Raw genomic sequence first — 22,435 nt, 5'->3', positions numbered from 1 at the left:
TATATTTTGCATTTTAATCATCTGGAAGGTGGCTGCCTTGGCCAGGTCTTCCTTGTAAAAAGAGATTTGGATTTCAGTGACACTGCATGTTAATGAAGTAAAATAACAGTTCATGAATAAATATAATAAAACGTTTAACAACGTTTTAGATAAACAGTTCCATCAGAGAGCAGTAGAATTTAAATTACAGCTAATAAAGAGGGAGAATACTGTTTGTAACACCTCCGTGTAGCCTGGGACATACAGTACATTCCTCCCAGTGAGCAATAGATGTGATTTAGACATTCAGATTAGACTTAGCCCTCAATTGGACTGGAGTTTGTTTTGGTTATATTTAGACCACGTTCAGGCCAACAGGTTAAATTAATTTAAATATCAATAATTTAAAATACGTTATTTGAAAATAGCAATGAAACAGAAGCTAAAGAATATCTTTTGGAAAAAAAACCCCCACATTTACACATGTTCGTTGTAAGAATAACTCAGTGAGCAAGTCTGTCTAGAAATACCCCTAATTTAGACTGTTTTTTTTCCCAGCTAAATTTAGACCACATTTAAATCAACATATTAAAGTACTTTAAATGTCACTAGTTCAAGACCATAAATCACTCTGGGGAGAAAATTTCAGCTACTGCCTCAAATTCTAACAACCATTAACTTTCTTCTATAAAGCCAAATAGTAATTTGGGTTTTATTTTATAATAATCCAATCTGAACAAATGTCTAGATTTTGATGTATAGTCTGCATATGAAGTGTAAAGAGAATCAAGATTAAAACGTATTTTAAAGTTGCTGCTAATGGTTCATTTGGGTCACCGTGGTAACCACACACCTATGTCTGTCACTCCTTGACAATATGCTTAATAAGAGAAAGAAAGAAATAGACCAGAAAGTAAGCCTCAAACAAACAGTCGCTGTGTGAAAACTAAGCTGTATGGTTAAACACCCTGAACTGTAAACTGGAGAAGGGTCTGGTTTTCAGACATGTTGATTTTTATGTGACTACAGTGCTTTTTGTAGGAGATATGACAAGTTAAACAACTATATGCTTCCAGTTTTGAAAGGAATATTTTGAGCTCAGATACAGTAGACATCAATGGAAGCTAAGGTGTGCACTTTGTGCACTTTAGGGGAATTTAAGAAAAAAAAACAATGTCCTATACCAGTGATTGACATACTGGGTAAAAAAAATAAAATAAATTCCTATGATTTGATGTCTAAACTGTATAGAAAGTGTAAAGGTTGTAAAAATGAGAATAGTTTGTTTTCAAATACTTTGTAAAGTTTAGACAGCTCAAAAGCTGGCGTGACATCATCAAACTAAGTTGAACATCTCGTGATAAACTTAAATTGTTATTGTGTAAATGACATTTCAGACATGGAAAGTCCAACTTCCTGTGACCCGTTAAAACTTGATGATGGTGACGTTTCTACTGTGAAGTATGAGCTATAGAGCTCCACAGAGGGCCGGGTTTTCTCACTTGTCTCGCCAAAATCTCACTGTTTGTGTGGAAACTTTTCAGTTTTTTTGCAAATTTTATTTTTACATTATTTGATGTTTTGCCACTAAAAGTACTAGCGCACTATTCCTGATTAAGCTGCACGTTTTGTTGCAGTTTTTGAATTTGCATGAAGAGATGCAAATGGAAAAACAACAAACAAACAAACACTAATAAGAACACCTCAGTGCTTTTCATATTGGCACCATTGATTAGTTGAAATAGAAGTCATTCTTGAAATAACATTGTTTTAAAATAAATGCATTTGATTTTATTTGTGCGCGCCGTTTAGAGCAAATGAATTTCCTAAATCCAGTCAACAGATATGTGGGACACATATAGAATGGAAAGCTCCCCCCCCCCCCCCCGTCTTGCATGAAAGCTTCTTGGCATGTTAATGCATCTTAATCTTTGAATTTTTGCCTAAAATAGCATCATAAGCTGTTTTTTTCCAGTCACACACTTTGTGTCTGTCTCGTATTTTCCACACGATAAGAATTTTTGGTAATCCTTCCGGATTAAAACGACTTCCTCTAATACCTGGAGATGCAAGTCAACCACACTTAGTAGGTAGCGCGTGTAAAGCTCGTGTTGCTGCAGGAAGAGGAGGGGAACCGAATGTTTGGGATGAAGAGACAGCGCAGGAGAGAGGGAGGGGAGGATGATAGAGGGAAAGAGCTTTAATGCTGGGCTCCCTTTTAGACATGCTTTTAATTCCTCTGCAGGAATATCAGCAATATTTAACTGGAAATGTCACAGAATGTCAAGTCGGAAAATGTCACCGGGGAAGGACTGGAGGGTGACCTCAAACCTCCCCTTTAAGATGAAATAAATATGCCTCTGTGGTATTGTAGAGTGAGTTTTTTTTTTCTTTTTTTCAGGGCACGGTTTCTCCATTTTACAGAGGCTATTCATTTTCATAGCAACAGAGGGGCGAAAAGGCAGAAGGCAAGGCAGGGAGAGATAAATGAACTCATCAATCGTGGTGAGTGGGAACACAAGAACGGCTGACGTCTACCCTGTCATTTCCACCAGCCGTCCGGTAATTGTTGACTTGCAGCGTTGCATGCATTGTCGGCTCTGGCCTCCTGTATGTGATTAGAGCGGTGAACGCTGAAACGAGCGACTACCATTTCCTAAATGAGCTACTGGTAAACATTTATACGTGAAAGCATACATTAAAGGGGTGAATCACTTTGCTTTATGAAGCTTTTTTTTGTCTTCACCTCAGCTGAAGCGCTTTCGCGAGGAGAATAAAGTTGGAAAAAGCACCTGAACTTCAACTTTCCTGCACAGTAAAGGTCTGTAAATAAAGCTGAAGACCTGGCACTTTTCAAAGAAATGCATGTCGCCCGTCACCTTTCATGCCAGAGTTTTATACTAAAATCTTATGTTGAGAAATGATGGCATTATGGTTGTTTTGGTCAAACCTCAAAGCAAATATAAGTACAAGCAGACTATGAATTGTGAACAACCGTCAGCTACTACCACAACAAAATTAAGGTCAATATCAGTAAAATTGACTGCGTTACAGCCATTTAAATGCCAGTAAGCTGTAGCAGCCATCTTGAATTGTATTGATTCCAAACATTAATCAGCTGTAGGTGAACATTCAGAGATTACTTTAATGAAAGTTTCATTAAAATCCATCCAGTGGTTCCTAAGCTATTTTGCTAACAGACAAACAAGCTTGACTCCAAATGTTAATGAAAAGGTTTTACGCAAAAAAATCGCACTCAATGATGAGCATTTGGAGTATTTATTGTGAATGACATTCAGCTACAACCATACAAAGGTTTAGCACAATATCTGTAAAATTGACTGAATTATAGCCATTTTGGGGGTTTTCTAAAATCAGCTGTCTGCAGCAGCCATTTTCAACTGAATTGGCTCAAAAACTTAAACAGTATTAGAGATATATCCACCAATTATTTCTGAAAATTTTTATTAAAATCTGTCCAGATGTTCATGAGATATTTTGCTAACAGACTGACAGAGTTGACTCCAAATAGTTAATGGCAACATTTTAAACAAAGATCTTTTTCAATCTGTTAGTGTCTAAAATGTGTTGGGGTTATATCTCAGCTACTACCACATCAAATTTTAGCTCAATATTTGTAAAATGGACTGAGTTATAGCCATTTTTGTGTTTCTTAAGGTCAGTTGGCTGTGACAGCCATCTTAAATTGAGTTCACTCCGAAAAGGTAATCAGCTGTAGATGTCCATCCAGTGATTATTTCCTTAAAGTTACATTAAAATCCATCCAGTGGTTCATGGGATACTTTGATAACAGACAAACACAGGAACACACACAAAAAGACACAGGCCAAAACATTAGAAATCAACAGAACCCCACCCTTCCAACCTCTTTGCACAACTGACATTGTGGCTTTGACATTGTGAGAGCCTTACTGCAGGCGACATATTAATTACCATGACCAATAGCTTCACAGAACACCCCTTAAAGAAAAAATAAAAATCCAAACTATCCCTTTAACCCAGGAGCACACCTCACATACACTGCTGAGCAATGCAGCAGTGAGAAATTAGTGTTGACATTTGAACCTACGCAACAGAGGACTATAAACTGCTTGATGAGCTGGAATCCAGCAGCATTAGAACGTATCTGAACAGGAAACAATAAAACATAAAGAAACAGTGATCTAGAATCAATAAGCCCAGAGACAGCAGGAAAAAAAAAAAAAGATTGGGAACAGAAAGAGAATGAGGGGCACAGTTCAGCACAAAATATTTTTCAATCTTTTTTTCTTCAAAAAGCACCAAGGTAGATTTTCTAAGGGCAGCAATGATCCACTTATGCACTATCAAGACATTAGCCCGGAGTTCTGGGTGTCAGATTAGGTACGCTTTGCTGCAGTGAATTGGAACATTTTCCTTCCCCCCCCCCACCCCTCTGCGTCTATCCACTACATCTCCACCTGGATATCCACCTCGGAGCTTTTACCATTAAGGAAATTGATATTAACAAGATTGAGTCTTTGCCTTTGAGTTTTTATGGTTTGCAATAATGGAGCTAATAGAGATTGTTACCAAAGGAGCCAAGGAAGCTAGAAGGTGGCCGGGCCAAAACACACACACACTCGCAGCCGGCCCCCCGAATCCAACGCAAACAGCTAGCACGGGAAGCTCGAAAGCGTCGAGGTGAAATTTAAAAAGGACATCAGGAATGAATGGAAACTGAAAGGAAGAGGTTTCACCAGGGAGTCAAATAAAAGGGCGAATTTAACAATAGCTGGTATCAGTAGCATTTCACATTGCTGCTCTGATGCTTAAGTGCACTCCTGGCAACCGCTTCAACGAATCACAATCCAGCCCACTTCCACTGATAAAATGGGGTCTAAATAGTCCATATTTTCCATTCTTTTACGCTTTTCAGGAAAGGGAATTAAAGCTTGAGCAGATGGGTTTAAACTGAGGATGTTATCATTTTAATGAGCCACAAGCTAGTTTAGCATCATTACTGAAAAATAGCAACAGAAAACAGGTTGACAGCTGTTCCTTCCAGCAGCTGTAGTGAGAAAAAAAAATTGTTTTCCTTTAAACACCATTTGGGTGTCCTCAATCTGGGCTTAGTTTTTGCCATGACAGTCATTTTTGCCTAAAATATAAATAGTATTGGTTTCCAATTTGGAAAACTAGTGAGGCTTGCTCATTTTTGTGCTCAGTGACCAGGCTAAATACTATTAGCTAATAGTATTTAGCCTGGTCCCCGACACATATTTTAGGGAACCATATATTGTTCAGCATTTTATGCATTTAAACACTGTAACATGTCCACTAACAGCTGTTAAACAGTACTATGTCTGCAGCTTTATGACACACAAACCAACAAAAGTGATTTAAAGTTTATTACAGCAGCTATCACTACTTTTTATACATGAGGCAGCCATGTTGAATTTTGAAGTCTGGGTTAGTGGCAAACCTTTGACCTTCCAAGTTAGAATTCTGACTGAGTGGGGCTTTCTCATTTTCAGGATTTTTTTTCTGACGTGGAACCGGCAATTTCCAATATCCAAATGCAAATGGAGTCCATCGTAATGGCAATGCTGAAAACTTAAAAAAAAATAATTTAAAAAGACAAATTTGCAAAAATCAATAAAAAGCATAAATATTCCCACCAGTTGTTTGGGCTGCCCAAATGGAAACGATTTTTTTGCAAAAACAAAAAGTTTTTATCGTTTCAGCCTTGCGTCCACATGGAAACTGCCTTTTAGGGGCCCCAAAACAAAACAATCTATTTTAAAACCTACTCCGGAGTGGAAAAAAATAAATCAAAACTGCAAAGCTAGCTTTGTGTTTTTGTGTAGACAGCCAAAACATCACCTTTTTAAAGCTATGATGCATCTTCATTCATGTGTCACGCCTTGTTTCCTGGTTTTTTTTGTTGTGCTCTCGTGGCAGCGTTACAGCGCCACATACAAGCTTGGCACAGTTACTACAGTGTTTTGGGTTATTTTCTGTGTTTTTGTGTTGATCAAGACATTTCTAGAAACGGTACCATGTTCATGAGGATATATTTAGAAACAACAACTAAAATGATTTGTTTGGACAAGGCCTTTGATTCAACGTAAAGCAAAAGTTTATGGGATTGTTTAACTGCTAAATCTTTAGCTTCCCTCAGTGGCTACTTTGATAGAGGTAGCTTGTATTATTAACCAACGTATTTTAATACATTCATCTATATTTATCATAATCTTTAGCTTTTGAACCAATTCTAATCTTAAACACACACACATACACACAAGATTAATTTAACTGTTTGGTTCAGGATAAAAAGCTTCTGGTCCACCTCATGTCACCAACTCAAATGAAAATCAAGTTTAAGAAGATAAAATACTTTCCTCCAGCAGAAATTCTAAGTGGCTTACTAAGGGTCAGAACAGATATGAGGTGACAGTCAAGAGATATGTGTGTGTGTGTGTGTGTGTGTGTGTTTCCTTCCTGCACCATTGGCAGGTAATTTTATTAAAGGTGCATTATTTCAAGGTCCCAGTCTTTTAAATGAGATAAAGTGAAATCTGCTGTCTGTGGCAGCTAGCTAAGTGTCCTTTTCTAAGGTCAGCTTGCTCTTCTTTCTTGGTCCACAGCAAGACCACACTGGCCAATAAAGTTTGCAGAATCAAAGTTTCATATTGTCATAATTTTAAATGTCCCCCCCCCAGGGTTTGAGTAACTTTGCCAAACAGATACAACACAACAACAGGGAAACAAAAAGAAAAAAGAGCTTTATTTAAAAATTGATCGGAAACCAGGAATGTTGGAATCTGCTGGAGGAAACGGAGCAGGAGGTACGTTCAGGTAAGCTGATGAGATCACCGTGTCCTTAACGATCCAACGAAAGGGTGTGGTTCAGCTCAGCCTTAAATACTGCAGAGAGTTACCAGGTATAATTGATAATAGCTGTGATGGAGGCTGTCAGAAGTGACAGCACCACCCAGTGGAAAAGCCCACACTTTCATTCTCATCCTGAAATATACAGCAAATAGTGTATATATATATATATATATATATATATATATGCAGCACAACTAGAAATTTTAAACAATATAATTTACTTCAATCTTAAGGGGCTTCAGAATTGCTCTTTTTCAAGCACCATTTCCAAAAGCATGTGTTAACAAGTAGGTGGTCTGGAGCTGCCATTGAGAAGTGTGGGATGCAATGCTTTATGTAATCAGCAAACAAATTATGCAAAGCTCTTCTTATGAAGTTTTCGTCGACACAAAGACATACCGTCACTGGGACCTTGAATCATGAACAAGCCGCATCATCAATACGGCTGCGTGAAACTGTATTTTTCTTTTCTTTTTTTTTTTTTTCAGTTGAAAAACACCCACATGAAGTGGCCGTAACCCAGAGGACCCTCATTCAGTTGATATTTTTTTATTACTTCAAGCTCCCAAACTGGGCCAAATTTTTTTTTTTTGTTTTTTTGGTCAAGGACAAGAAAGGATTCATTTTCCCTGACACCCTTGAACTTTTCCCATTATTTCACTGTTTTTCCTTATTGCTACTCTGAAAAAGTTTAATATGGAATCTGTTTAAAATAGCCCCAAAACAACACGATTTATATTTAGTTTTAGTGTGTTTCAGAATGTGTTTATGTCTCAAAATCTACTTTACATCCTTTTTAAGGGCCCNCTAGACACTGCAGTGTGGCAGAGGCTCTGTGAGCATCCAATTTATCTTCCCAGAGCCTGCTGGGTAATATCAGGGCAATGTTGCAACATTTTCACAGGAGGATGAAATGCCAGAGATGTTCCTGACCAATGTGCTCAGCTTCTGTTGCTATCAGACCATCAGACCTCGTTTCCCAAGGCTCAACTTCTCTGACAAGGACAGAAAGAAAAAGGCATTAACCTTTGAGGCTATAGAACAAGAATAGTTTTATTTACTCACTGGCAGTACTATGCAAAAAGGTTTAAACCTCCCTTAATTTCTTTAGATTTTTTGTTCCAATTGTGTCCCACTTTATTGTAATATTTTAAAGTAGTTTTGATCAGTAATTATTAAGACTTACTCATAGTGACGCATAGGTTTTCTTTGGACTGTAGCTGCTGTTTAACTCTTGTTTTTTTTTTTTTTTTTTTTGTTTGTGTCCGGTCTCTGTAGCTGACAATTACAGCATACTGTGCAGTGTGGGCCTAATACATAAGGAAATTGGACAAGTGGAGGACAAATAAAGGGATATCAGGCCTAATAAAAAAATAAACTACAGACAGCAGATGAACGGTATCTGAGAGTATTGTCTTTTGGAAATAGGAAAGAAAATCCAGCAAAGTCTTGACACAAGACCTAAAAGATGGACTGTATCATTTTTCAGTTCATCCACTGTTTGTCAAGGTTTCAGCTCGAAGTTCTGGGAATCACCTTGTTGGTGCTAAAATACTATTTTATCACTGTCAAACTCTGTTATCTGTGGTATTTTTCATGGTTTAAACAAAATAAATGGGAACAACAATTGTTTTCGAGACCAACTTTTATTAACAAAGCTAGTTAATTACTATCTAGCTAGTTTGCGAGTATTTTAGCGAGTTACAAGCCAAAGATTCAATTTAAAATGGGTTTTTGCTAAGTTGTCTGTTATGTGTTTGCAACACCGGTTTATCCCTTGGCTTTGGGAGCCTGTTTATGCCGGGATGATTCATAGGTTAAAGTTTAGTGGTTTAAACAAAAATATTCTTCTGAAATTGTTCAGGTTCTGAACTGAAATTGGGAAGAATAAACAGCCAAAATCTAAAGAAAACAGCTTTAAAAGACTTTCAGAGAGCCTGAAGAACTACTGATAAAGACCACTTTAAAAACAAACAAGTCTAAGTCTTTGGAAGATGCATACATAGAAAGGTGGGATTACTGACTCCTTTTGCACAGTAATGTATGAACACGGATGAAAAACAAGGCATCTGGCTGTATTGATTTTTCCTTCCATACTGGCTACTCCGCATCATTAGCCAAGCTGTGAAAGTTTCATACATCCTATCCACCTCAAAGCTAATGTACAGATAGGTTCTTTAATGCTGTGGTGGTTATACAGCACTTTGTGAGACGTGATAAAAGTATACCACCGGTGTGTCTTTTCCACCAAATCTTTCTGATTACACAAACAGCAATGGCGTTTGATCAGTTTAAAAGTTTTTATGCGGCAGTTACCACCACGCCAGAATCCACAATGCTGTGCACCGCATTCATTTGAGTGACACAGCAGTAATTTCCTCTTTAATGACTGCATTGTCCTCTTATTTCCTCTCTTCATGGACATTAACTTTTATTGCATAATAGCCTGGCTGTGACACTACACTAAGTTTGCCTTTATGCTTGTTCATAAACATTGTGCACAGTTACACGTTATGGCTGACATTTTGAAAGTGTAGAGTAAAACAAAAGTCCTTGGAATTTCCTCCAATGCAGGTGTCCACATGCCTCAGGTAAGGCTATAATCTTTAGGAGTGAAAGGGTTGTAATTATGAAGCCCAATGACACAAAGGAACATATAGTAGATCCACCTTTAGGCAGATAAAATGGTAGGCAGAAAATAAAAGAACAATAAGGCCAAGCTGTTCTGAGCAGAAGCCCATCCTCGCCTTTATACTTTACTGATAGAAGTAAGATTGAGAAAAATGTCCATCTAGACACAAATAAGCATTTATTCATCTATTTTCTTTAACCAGCAGCTGGAGCTGGTCATATTCCCTAAATTTTTGTTTTGTGGAATATGCTCCCAAACAGCACATCTCTACAACATAGGTAGACAGAAGTTTTGATGTAAAACAAGATGTATTACGATTTAGATAGGTTAGTGACGTCATCCTAAAATATGGGCTTGCAATAAGCCTCTTGTCCACTTGGTTGTCTGTATTTAAAGAACTCAAGTGGAACCAACACATCATTGCCAACTGTTGGGCTGTAGTAAAAACTATAATTGTAAACTAAGTGAAAACCCCAAAAAGTATGAATGTGTGTGTGCAAGGTCCAATGGTTTCAACTCATGAACGCTAAAGAGTACATCAGTGTGTTCAAATAATATTTTATAAAACTGACTATGAATATTGTCTATTGCATTCTCCAAGTTTTTTTCCCCCCAAAACATTTTTTTGTGTGTATTCTTATAATGTTCCCTGAGCATTTACAACAGAAAATAATGGTAAAACAGTCATAAAATTAGTCTAACCTCACTCCAAAGTTTCTATCCATTAATAAACAAACTATTTTTTATGCAATTAACAGCCAAATACAATATGATATTCCAGAGATTGAACAAGGTGCCAAAATTCAAAATCTTTAAGGGTCTGTCTTGTTTTGACAGCATTTCCTCTATTCATTTGAACAAAAACACAAAACTGCATTATTTTACATCAAAGCAACATGTGCTTGAGCAGCAAACCCACTTGTTTCTAATTTAGTCTTGCTTGTCATTGTTTTCACCCAAAATAACGTCCTTTAAACAGTTTGCTGTTTCTGCTTAGACTGTTCCACGGTGAAGTCTGCCACCTTACATTCCAAAATTTGTCTACCTCCAATCTGCAATTCAAATGGGAAGCTTATGCAGAACAGGCCAGATGGTCCATCCCAGCCTGCCATTCCCAAGCCAATCAACAAAACCTGTCCATTTCCATTGATGTGCGCTCAATTTTATTATCCCTGCTCTTCCTCTAAGAGGGAGACCTATATCTTAAGATGTGGCAGTTTTCTACACTAATTGAAACAATTCAAGAGCAGAATATGATGATGGGCTCTGAAACACAGTTGTGGGCAAAGAAACAAAAACACACAACAGATTTCAGAGTGTCATTATTTATTAAACAAAAACTAAGCCAAAATTGAAAAGCTGTGTGTGAAAAACTAAGTCCACCCTTGCTGCTTCCGTAGGATTTAAAAGGGAAAGTAGCAGCCACGTTTTTTCCCTCCTGTGACCTTTGAGTCAAACTGACCTGATGTTACAAGGGTTTCTCCAACTCTCTTTGTCTCTCTCTCTTTTGATGGCTTCAGGAGGGTTAAAAACACTTGATTAACGAATCATCATCAGTGTGACAACCTCTATAAAAGCAGGAGTTCTGTCAGTTTGTTGCTCTGGAGCAGACAGTTGTGGGTTAACACAATGCCAAGGCAGGAAGACAACAGCAATGACCTTAGACAAGCAACTGATTCTGTTCATCAATGTTGGAAGGGTTATAAGGCCATTTCTAAACAACGTGGAGTCCATCACTCTACAGTGAGAAAGATTATTCACAAGAGAAAAACATTTGAGACAGCTGCCAATCTTCCCAAAAGTGGACATCCCAGCAAATTCACCCCAAGGTCAGACTGTGCAGTGCTCAGAGAAATTGAAAAAAACAAAACAAAAGCAAGAGCTTCATCTCAGACTCTACAGATCTTTCTTAGCATATTCTTTCTAAAAAGAAAATGGCAGCGAGACTTAGACTTAGGTTTGCAGAAAGGGATGTATATTACACAAGATGTCTGGAACAATATCTTTTAGACAGATGAGACCAAAATAAAGATGTTTGGCCGTAATGCATAGGGCCAAGTTCGGTGGAAACCAATCACAGCATGTCAGCACAAACACCTGTCAAGGTCAAGCATGGTGGTGGAGGGGTGATGATTTGGGTTTGCTTTGGAGCCAAAGGGTTGACCATGAACTCCTTTGTATTTCAGAGTCAAACGTGAAGCCATCTTAGACTTGATGCAAAAACAAGTCAAATATGAGAAATGACTCAAAACTGGGTCATGGATCACAACAGCATCCCAAGTGTTGCACTGAACCAGTCAAAGTTCAGATGTCAACCTGATAGAAATGATGTGGTGGGGACTTTCAAAGAGCTGTAGAGAAACAAATGTCAACAAATCTCAATGAACTAAAGCAATGTTGTAAAGATGTGTGGGCTAAAATTCCTCAACAGTCATGTGAGAGACTGATCAAGTCATATAGAAAATGACTACTGAGAGTTGTTGCTGCTGAAGATGGTTCTATAAGGTGTTGGATCATGGAGGGAACTTAGTTTTTCCATACATTTTACCACGTTGACTTTGTTTTTGTTTATTAATAAATTTTTGTACACTTGAGGTTCGTTTTGAATGATTTTAGAACCTATCTTTGTTATGTTCTGACACGTGAAACCTTAAATTTGAAAAAGGTTGGACTTTTCTTTTCCCATTACTGTAACACGAGTGAGCTTTTCTGATCAATGCAGAAATGGATAAAAGAACTGCCCCTGACTTTTGGCTTTCGTCAGGGTACTTAGTGTTCCGATCTTGTCATAAAACAGTACAAGTCAAAAGGCTTTTCAACCCACCTACAGATGAGCCAGACACTCAGCTCTCATTGATGAAACAGCTGTTTTTCCTTCTAGTTGTTGACTTCAGTGGAAACCCAAGGGGAGGGAAAACACTGAAGCAGAAAATGATCATTTGCATCTCTGCTAACCTGTCAAGTCAAGCCCCCCCACCTCCAAACTGAACGCTGTCAAAGGCTGACGAGATGAGTGATTTTACTCACACATGCCAAAAGTGTGTCAAGAACTCATCTCCCCACCTGTCCTTCAAAAACGCAACGGGGTGCCATCTTGCTTTTACTCACTCTCATTGATGAGTGGGGGAAGAAAATGGTGCCCAAAATAGACCTCATGTCCCTCTTGGCAGAAACGACTCTTTCTTATCGTGACACACTGTCAAAAAGCAACGCAAAGTAGCAATTTGCCCAGGTGTTGGAATTTTAAAAGCAAGTTAGATTTTTTTCTAAATTTAGATCAAATCCTATTAGCCCTGCAAACACCAGAAACATACTGTTGGAGGATGTGGATTTGTACTTATTTTTTCTGAAATGTAGTGTTTAGCTAGCACATTGTAGTTAGTGGATTTTCACAAATTTCTACACTTTTTTTTTTTTGGTGAATGTTTCAGATAAAAAAACCATGTAACTGATAGTATAGTTATAAAATGAACAAGTAACTTGGGTAGTGAATGATATTACATGTCTCAGATTTTCAGAAAAATGTAAAGAAATCTGGAATGAAAAGCACATTTTCTAGAAAAACAATGGACTCAAAAGGCCATATGGAGCCTGGTTCTCACACTGTGGTACAAGAACCATTGGTGGTACTCAGAATCACCCTGGTGGTATTCTAAAAAAACCTTTGGTTTCAGTAAAAGAACAAGCTAATTAACCATCATAAGCTGTGATCTAAAGCTTAAAATAAGAAACAGCTAAAAAGATGAACGGTTAAAGCAAATTGCAAACTTGGCTCCAAATGGAAACTACTCAAAAGGTGCAAAGAAGAATATTTTGAGAACCCCTGTAGAAACTGACGAGGACAATGGTTGACCAATGTTCCTAGACAGTTAAGTTTACGTTATCTCAAATTTGTATTCAATTGTTGTGGGGCAGGGGAAGACTTCAGTGTATGATTATGATGAATATAAAATTGCCTGTATTTTTCTGCATGGCAGCAAAGTATTTCATGAACCACTGGTTAGATTTTAATGAAACTTTCAGAAAATAATTATCAGATGCACATCTACAACGGTTGCCACAGCCTTAGCAAACGCAAAATGGCTATATCTCAGTCAATCTTACGAATACTGAGCTAAAATTCGGTGTGGTAGTAGCTGAGAGTCATCCCAAGTCATACACTGAACATAAACACGTTGTTTAAAAATTTGGCTGTAACTGTTGGATTCTACTCTGTCTGAGCTATTAGCAAAATATGTCATGAACCATTGAATAGATTTTAAGGAAATTCTCAGAAAGTAATCATTGGGTTTACATCTACATTTTGTCAGATTTAGAGGTGAATCCAAAATCAAGATGGCCACTGCAGCTAAGCACCCTCAAACATAAAAACGGATACAATTCAGTCAGTTTGACTGATAACGAATTAAAATTTGGTGTGGTAGCAGCTGAGATGCATCAACACAGTCTGAGAGCTAATAAGTCATGTGAATTTTTTCTTTAAAACACTGGCATAAAATGTGATATGTATTCCTTCGAGAAATGCCCATTTTATTTATGTCAGATATAAGCTTATTCCTAAATCTATTCGTCTATCTTTTTATCCATCAAAAATAATGGTACTCTGAGAGCTCGGTAGGTTCTGAGGTTGCACTCATAACGACTGCAATAAACTACATCGGAGCAACACTGGTTTTATCTGACCTACAGGAAGCTTTTTACATCTGTTTCTAGGTTTTCACAGTGCGCTATAAAAGTTCTCAGTAAAGAGTGCCCCTGTCATGCCACTGAAGCTTAAAAACAAGCCGTTAAAAAGCTCCAGGAACACAAATATTAGTGTCATTCTCCAGGAACGGGGGAAAAAAAAAGAAGAAAGAAGTCTGTTTATTACTTCAGCAGGACTTACAATATCATGCATTCCTTTTTTCACAGTTTATTTAGATATCAGGCTACACACTACGATGAAGCTGTAAAATGGAAGCAGTAAAATGAGCTGGACCCAGATTCTTGATTAAAAACGAGAAGATTAAGAGTCCGTTTGGCTGCTCCTTGGACATATATCATACATCTGCTGGTGCGGCGTGTGAGCAATGAGCACAATGGGGGGAAAATTTTCAGTCACCTACCCCCCCCCCCCCTTGCTACAGATAACATGGCACAAGAGAGCTGTCCTTGTACATATCATTGCTGCCCTCTGCAGTTCTGCTCCCCTTTAATGAAAACGACACGGCCGAATGAGATGATAAGACTGTAATGGGGCTGTGTCGCATTTCTAGAATGGACTTTTTTTTTCTCCCCTCTCCCTCTCCTGTTCCATGGTGGAGTTTTTGTTGAAAGCATTATTCTTTTATTCTTTTGAATAAAAGAATAAAAGACATTCATAACAATAAGGAAATCAGCCCCTAATACTTTCTGGACCTGCACCCAAGTCCGATAATTAAATTCCCCTGGGACTTTGCTGACGTCGCTACAAGTTGCTAACTTTAAAGCCGTTTCTAGGACACGTCCGCTGTTCCACTTCTTAACCACCGTGACATGAATGGTCAGTCCACACCTGTGGTGCAACATGTCTCATGACACTTGGCCTACCCACTCGCCTGCCTGCTGCACAACAGAATAATGCAATTAATGACAGATGGCCAGGCGATGACCACGTCCTTGAGCCGCGAGCCTTATTGGCACCTCCCGCTAATTGTATCACGTATAACGCAACTAAAAGCATAATAAATCTGCGAGCGAGTGGAATGTTTTATGCAGGCCCTCTCCTCTTTCTCCAAGTGGTAAATTGCTCTGCTCTTGAAATATCTCCAACCTTATGACACCCATACTGCATTAGCTTAATTGCCTTTTTCCTCTGCCCAGGTTCTTGGGGCCTGGGAAACGGAGGAAGAAAGGGAACGAGGAGCGGCGGCAACAAAGAAATCGGAGGGATCTTTGCGCTGATTAACAACAATTGTGGCCGATTACTTGTCATCGCCTGCTACGAAGCAACTTGAGGCAAGAGGGCATGAAATTACGATGCGCTGGGGAGAAACTGTCAAACACTGTTCAAGGTTTATTACTCGCTCTTGTATGTTCTCATTTACGATAAGGCCATCAGTCAAGTGTATTAGATTGAAATGACATTAAGTGCATGACAAGGATGTAACTAGAACATTTCTGAAGAAATTCTGAAGGATGCCAATGCTTCTGCTCAATATTACAACATAATGTAAAAATCTAAGCTATGAAAAATGCTTACATTTTAATATGAACTGTGTAAGACGTGAATTGAACCAAAATAAATGTTGAAGCAGCTGCCAGTGGCTCATTAGGGTCACCATTTTAACAACACGCCTGCGTCTGTCACTCCCTGATAACACTATTAAGAGGCACAAACAGAAACTCAGACTGAAATGTAAGCCTCAAGCAAGCATTTGTTTCGTGAACCAGGAAGAGCAGAGGGCTGATGGTCACACGTGAATTTTTATGCGTCTACAATGTTTATTGTAGGAGATATGACAAGTTAAAAAGACAGCTCAATACCAGTTATTAGGAAAATAAATTTAAGCCGAAATATAACTGAAGTCTGCAGAGCTTTGGGTGGGGATTCTCTGCACTCTGAGGAGATTTAAGAGACAACCTCTAATTTTTGCTCAGTGAGAGACACACTGTGTGAAAGAAGACCAAAACCCCTACATTTTGTTGTGTAATTTGTATATGTATTAAAACGTTAGTTTTGCAAAATTGTAGAAAGTTTAAAAGTTTAGTGTGTGACAGTAACTGTGAGTTTAACATTCTGTGGAAAAAAATCACCAGAAGTCAAAACTTAAATTGTGATTGTATAAAAATTATAAAGGGTATCAAAATGCCAGTTCAGTCATATAAAGTCCAACCTTCTGCAACCAGTTTAAACTTTAATTGATGTTTCTACTGTGAAGCATATTTAGGTGATAGAGCTCTAAAGAGGGCTGGGTTTTCTCATCTGTTTCACTAAAAAAAACACTTTTTCTTCCTGTATGGGAGAATTTTGTGAAAAACAGACAAATATAAAACAGACAAAAATAATAACATAAAGGTGATTTAATGCTTATATAATGCCTTCCTTATTAATAGAAGCACAGACTGAAAAAAAAAATAAAATGAAAATCCGATCTAGAGTCAGCTAAAGTTCAGACTTCATGAAGCTCCATGAATGAGGACACTTGAATGCCTCACCTGAAGAGTCTCACGTGTTTCATGCAGACAGCTTGCATCACTGCAGGGCCTTTCCCTCCACATCGAGTGGCGCTCCCCACCCCTGCCGACCAACATTCCCATCTCACCCTTGGGCTCGTTACGGGGAGAGTGATGACGATGTCTCGGAGCAGCTGCTGCAGGGGGCAGCTCCGCCAAGAAATGACTGCCAGTCCACCCCCCTCGGTATTTCACAGAACAAACTCCTGAGGTCGGTCCAGGAGTTCCATCTCCCTGCATTACAAGCAGAGTTTAAGCAGAGTTTAAACACAACCGTGGTGCAAGCTAACCACTTAAAGCAAAGCCCTGAAGGGTTGCACTGGCTTGTCTCAAACAAAAGTTCATGCACTGCGCACATGTACAATCAATGGCTGCTATTGACTGTAACACGGACAGCAGGGGCCAGGCGCGTGTTCACCTGCACATCCGAGTGATGAGAGAATTGATTTGTTTACCTGCAGATTTATTCGACACTCGTCTATGGATTATGAACTTCTTTTTTTGTTGTTTTTTAAACTTCTGATTGGATTTATGCTATCTAAAATCTTGTAATATTTTGTGTTTAGGAATATTTATTGATGCATAACAAAAAAGCTTCCATCTTCCTTTTTTTTTCATTATTTCTTACTTCTTCTGTACCACAGAGTTGCCTCCCTTGTGACAACTTAACCTTTAATCGAATAATCTCAAAGATTACTTTTGTCCCTCTATCTCTTTAAAGAATATGCTGTGTCACCGCAATGTTAATAAGGTAGACTAAAGTAAATGCCCCTGTTGTAAGGGCACAGTTTGCTGGCACCAAAATCAAAAAAAAAGGGAGAAAAAAGAAGCTGACTTAGCAGCAGACTGCTTACATTGGTCTGACTTTATTAAAATACAGAGCACTGGGGACCTTCAGCTCAAATATTTGAATTAACCGGATGTCTCTTCGGGTGAATTTGATCAAAAAGGTAGAAAATTAGTCCAGATTTTTTTTTAAACAGTAAATATTCTTTGTCCATAAAATCCAATCTGATTAAATGTAAGAAACTTTAAATTTAAATGTAAAGTCAGAACTTTTAAAGTGGGATTCTGTGGAGAGGTTACAAACAATTAACATCTTACCTGTTGTAGATAGCTCTTTGAACAACCTCAGTTTGGAGAAATACTTTAATTCTGCCCTGATTGTGAGCTAACAGCTACTCCAGGCGGTACTAAGAATAAGAGGATTGCTGGTGTGTTAAATCCACTCTGACCTCAAACTTTTCATAGAGGGTCATAAGGACACTTGTTTTATGAAACTTTATACCAGCGTCAATTTCATATATCTCAAGGTTACTTACAAGGGAATCAATTAGCGAGGCCACCTGCCCGCTCACAACCCGTTCATCCCCTTTATGTTCCTAATCCGTTAAATAAACGACACACGGCAGCGCTGTAGCTAACTAATTCATTCATATATTTGTCAAATCAGATGAAATCAAACATTTTCCGACAGACGTCCGCAAAGAGCTGAGTCGTAGATGGCACTTTTGACTGCTTCGCTCAGGTGTTATCCACGAAGGAATTAGTCATATTAACAATGTTTGGGTAGAAAATTTAACACAGTATGATGGTTCAAACTGATAACCCACCCTAACTACCTAAAGTTAGCTTGGTCCAAATTTGGTGCAGTGCTGGGTTAAAAATTGTGTTATTTATAACCCAGCAGTTTTTAAAGTGAGTTTTTATTACTTACTCACTCATCACAGTGTATTTCACTGTGTAACCACCAAGAAAAAAAAAAAAGGTTACAGAAATCACATTGGTCTTTGGCCGTCTTGGACTAAGCACTCCATTCAGTCAGAATTATACTTTACTTCTCCAGACTCCATGAACTATTTACAGCAGGAATGAATATCAATGAATCAGGTTTTAGACCCTACCCTCTAAAGGCTAACTTCTCTCCTTAACTCTGACCGTAAGCCTGTTTCCATATACAGTTGTATATATGTGTAGGCTGTAATGTTGGGTTGAAGTTACTTGAATTTCTCCCGAGCAAAAAAAAAAGTTAAAGCTTCAGTGACCAGTGTCTTTTCAGTTTCACCCTCCCCACAGGCCTAAACAAAGCAAGCCCTCTGACTACAGTAAAAGGGACCAGAAATGACTAAGTGGACTCTAGCAGTGGTTGCTCAGCTGAGTAAGCACAGCAGGACGGAAACGGTCAAACAAACCTTTAAAGCCGCTGGGGAAATAAGAATAGGTGGGGCTGGATTCAGCCACACTGCTGCTGAACTCAAAGCTCCACATGTGAGGTAAAAAAAAGAGAATTTCCACTGAAAGACAGAATAAAGAGGAGGCCCTGGTGGGATGTTGGAGGGAGAAGAAAAGAAGGGAGGAAAAAAATAAATAAATAAAAAAAACAACGCATGGGGAAATCAATAAGGGTGTGTGAGAAATGGTCTGAACGGCTTGCATTTCCTCACTGGTCATCAAAAGGTTATTTTACACCCAAAAAGCTTGTATCGATTGCGCGCGCTCGGCACGGTCTCGGAGAGAGCGGAGGAATATCTGCTGGGGGAATTTACACGGTATTTATTTTTTGCATTAGGATTAGGGTGGGCGTTGGGGACGATCAATGCTTGTTTAATGTAGCTGCAGGGATCAAACCATGAATCATAGGCTCTGGGGCGATTCCATTTTATTTGGCATTATCATCGATGGGCTTAGGGGCCTAGCCGTCCCTCAGTTTAGTCAACATGTGGAATTAGACTTCCATGTGAATAACAGTGCCAAATGCGTTTGGCACAAGAGTGGACAAGTGATGGGTAAATATATAACAAACATTAATAGCTGGAGAACATTTGAAACCAGTTTGAGAGTATTTTTCTTTTCAATCTGTAGTAAAATTACATTTCCAAATAACTTTTAACAACTTTAAGTTGAAGGCTGTATGATATTAGGAAGACACACAATTGTGGTAATATTTGAGTATTTTGATGACAATATCAGTTTTAATAATCTGATATTTTCCTTACTTCACTGTCTCAGCACTTTCTGTGGGCAGTAAGGGTCCATCTGATTGACCAAATATAATAATTACAGTCAGATCAAGAATGAATGGCACTTAGAATACAATACCTGATAAGTTTTTGCAGTTCAAGCTGCCCTTTATGATTCCGATATTAGTCATTTGTAACAAGGGTTACAACACATTTTCAAAGATGAAGTGAATGACCAACTAGAGGCATGACAAAAAATAAGCCTCTTAATTTAATTCTAAGACTTCATGAGCATATTAGTTGCAAAAGAAAAACAGAAATACACTAATCAAATTTGGGTGCAATCAAAGTTTCATCTCAAAGACAGTGACACATTCACCTTGTTTGGAACTTTTCCTCTGCGGAGGAAACCTTCAGATATATGCCACTGTCAAGCAGAAACCATAAATTGCCTCAGCTTTCGCGGTTTGAGAGGATCAGTTCTACCAGAACATGTATCACAGTGACGTACTGCTATGTTGCAGCAGCAGAAAAGATCAATTCATCAACAGATATCAAAAGCACAGGGGAAATGGTTTATCGTGCAATATGGCTGGTGATGAAAACAGCGATGTTGGATCAGAGCCAAGATGTAGAGCTCTGGGCTGAAAAATAAATAAATAAATAAAAAAAAGTGTAGCATTTCTGCTGATGATGAAAAGTTAAACAAGAGATCGTAGATCATTTTGGGTTTTCCATCGCAGAAAACCTCCCAGCACCCGTCACGTCAGCCCGGAGACAGTCATCGACACAGACCGCATAGCCAAACAGCAATCCTGTGCTCCGAATGAATAATTCAACCATAACCAATAAGCCAATGTTCCAGCGTTCAGCGCGCGACACAAAAATGATCGCTTCCACTCTCACGTCGGTTAAAATTACAGAGATTAATAAGAACACACACAAATGTTGATGCGCTGACAAACAGCTGCTGCCGTGTTTGGTTTGTGAGAAGAATTTTATTTAAAACCGTTAACATGTAGCCATACGGGGCAAAGAAATCTGACGACACCAAAACGCCGGTGGAGTTGATCCTAGGTTGTTGTTTTTTTTTTAAAAAAGCTTTGATCAAAATAAAAAATGTTGCATCAGTTTATATCTCATTATTTTTTTTAAAAAAGTTGGCATCAAAACATCTGAATGTTTGTAACTGTGTTCTTAAACGAAGAAAGTTTTGATCATCTTTCTAGTGACAGTGATTGTCTCTGTGTGTGTTTGTCTGTTAGCAAAATAGATCAACAAGCAGTGGACACATGGTTTTAAAACTCTTACAAAGTAATCATTAGATACACACATCTACAACTAATTAACGTTTGGAGTGAACCCGATTCAAGATGGCTAATCAAGCCAAACAACCATAAATGGCTATAACTCAGTCAATTTTACAGATATTGAGCTAAAACTGGGTGTGGTAGTTGCTGAGAGTCATCCACGACAGGTACAACAGGTATTTTGAGCGCTAAATGCTCGAGCAAGATCTGGCTGTATTTCTTGTAATTGCATCTACAAGATTTTCCATAAACCGACGTAGCGCTGTCCTTTCTCAACACAGAAAAATTGTTTGTTTTTAAAACTTTGGCATGAAAGGCGACGCTTGATATCCATTTCTATAAAGAATGCTAGGCCTTTCAATTATTAAAGTGAGTAACTCATCCAAAAAAAAAAAAAAGACTTTGGGCAGTGAAAGTCATTTGTTACATGTCTTTTTAACTTTGTGAAACAGAAAAGACGTTATCAAAATGGCTGAAAATTCTTTTTGCAACAATCCTCTCTCATCCTCATTTATATGCACATAAAAAGGACGTCTGGAGGATTTACTGTTGTTCTTTTTGTCTTACAGTGAAGACACTGTGGGTTTCAAACCTACAGAAGGGCATTTCTATATGTGGATGCTCTCTGCACGTCTCTGGGACTTTCTTTGTACCCTCAGGACATGCATGTTGAGTCTCTGTCCTTCACAAAGCCAGTTCTACTGAGGGAGCTAACAACAGGATGGTTTCAAAAACTAATTGTCTGGCAAAGACAATTTTTTGCTCTAAATGATGTATCTAGCTGATATAAAAGAGTAATGAAGGTAAACTGCAAATCTGAACAGTACAGATAAAAGTAAACCTTCGGACCTCTTTATTAGTGCGCTGCAACTGCTTATTATTGGTTTATAAAGTGTTTACAGTTTATTTAAAATCCTGGATATCATTTATTAAGATTTAATTTTTTTAAGGGGGATGTCTTATTGTAAGTTGGTACCAGGTTTTCTTCTAAGGTGTGTCTAGGAACAAAATGGATTTTGAGGTCTACCAGAAGCAGATAAAATACCTAATTACCTTCATGGTAATAGTAGCTGACAGTGTCATTAGCTGGGAAAGTCGGCCACTTTTAGAGTTCCTCTCACTAAATCGGTTTCACTTTCTTGTGGCTCACTTAAAGCCCAAGCATTTTATTCCGAGTTTAAAGAAGCGCAACCTGGAAAAAGAGCGTTTTGCTTCTCAGGTATGCCAGCTTGTCAGAGGAAAGCCACATGCAAACAACGAACAACTGAAGGATTGTGAGCTGTGGTGAAGCCAACATGCTCCAAACGGCCAAATCTATGGATCAATATTGCTTTCACTTGACAGAGAGAGAAAGAGAGAGAGAGAGAGAGAGAGAGAGAGAGAGATTGATCACAGACAGACATGAGATTTCAAGATGAAAACAGCAGGTGTCTTCTCTGGAGGAGGATGTCGAGTAACAGAGCGGTGCACCCGCTGATGAAACC

The 22,435-nt window shown here is 38.4% G+C and overlaps 1 protein-coding gene across 1 annotated transcript in view; it reads right to left on the bottom strand.

Annotated features, from left to right (window-relative positions):
- The window catches only part of elavl2 (ELAV like neuron-specific RNA binding protein 2), a 221,214-nt gene that overhangs the window by 110,621 nt on the left and 88,158 nt on the right, over positions 1-22,435 (bottom strand). Inside the window, exon 8 of the mRNA XM_037976428.1 lies at positions 16,664-16,915. Within this exon, the coding sequence (XP_037832356.1) occupies positions 16,664-16,701 (38 nt within the window). The 5' untranslated portion in view covers positions 16,702-16,915. The remainder of the gene's footprint in view (positions 1-16,663; positions 16,916-22,435) is intronic.

Source organism: Kryptolebias marmoratus, linkage group LG7 (genome assembly GCF_001649575.2).
Source record: "Kryptolebias marmoratus isolate JLee-2015 linkage group LG7, ASM164957v2, whole genome shotgun sequence".
NCBI lineage: Eukaryota > Metazoa > Chordata > Actinopteri > Cyprinodontiformes > Rivulidae > Kryptolebias > Kryptolebias marmoratus.
The sequence above is the reverse complement of the archived record's forward strand: the minus strand, read 5'-3'. Positions and strand labels throughout refer to the sequence as shown.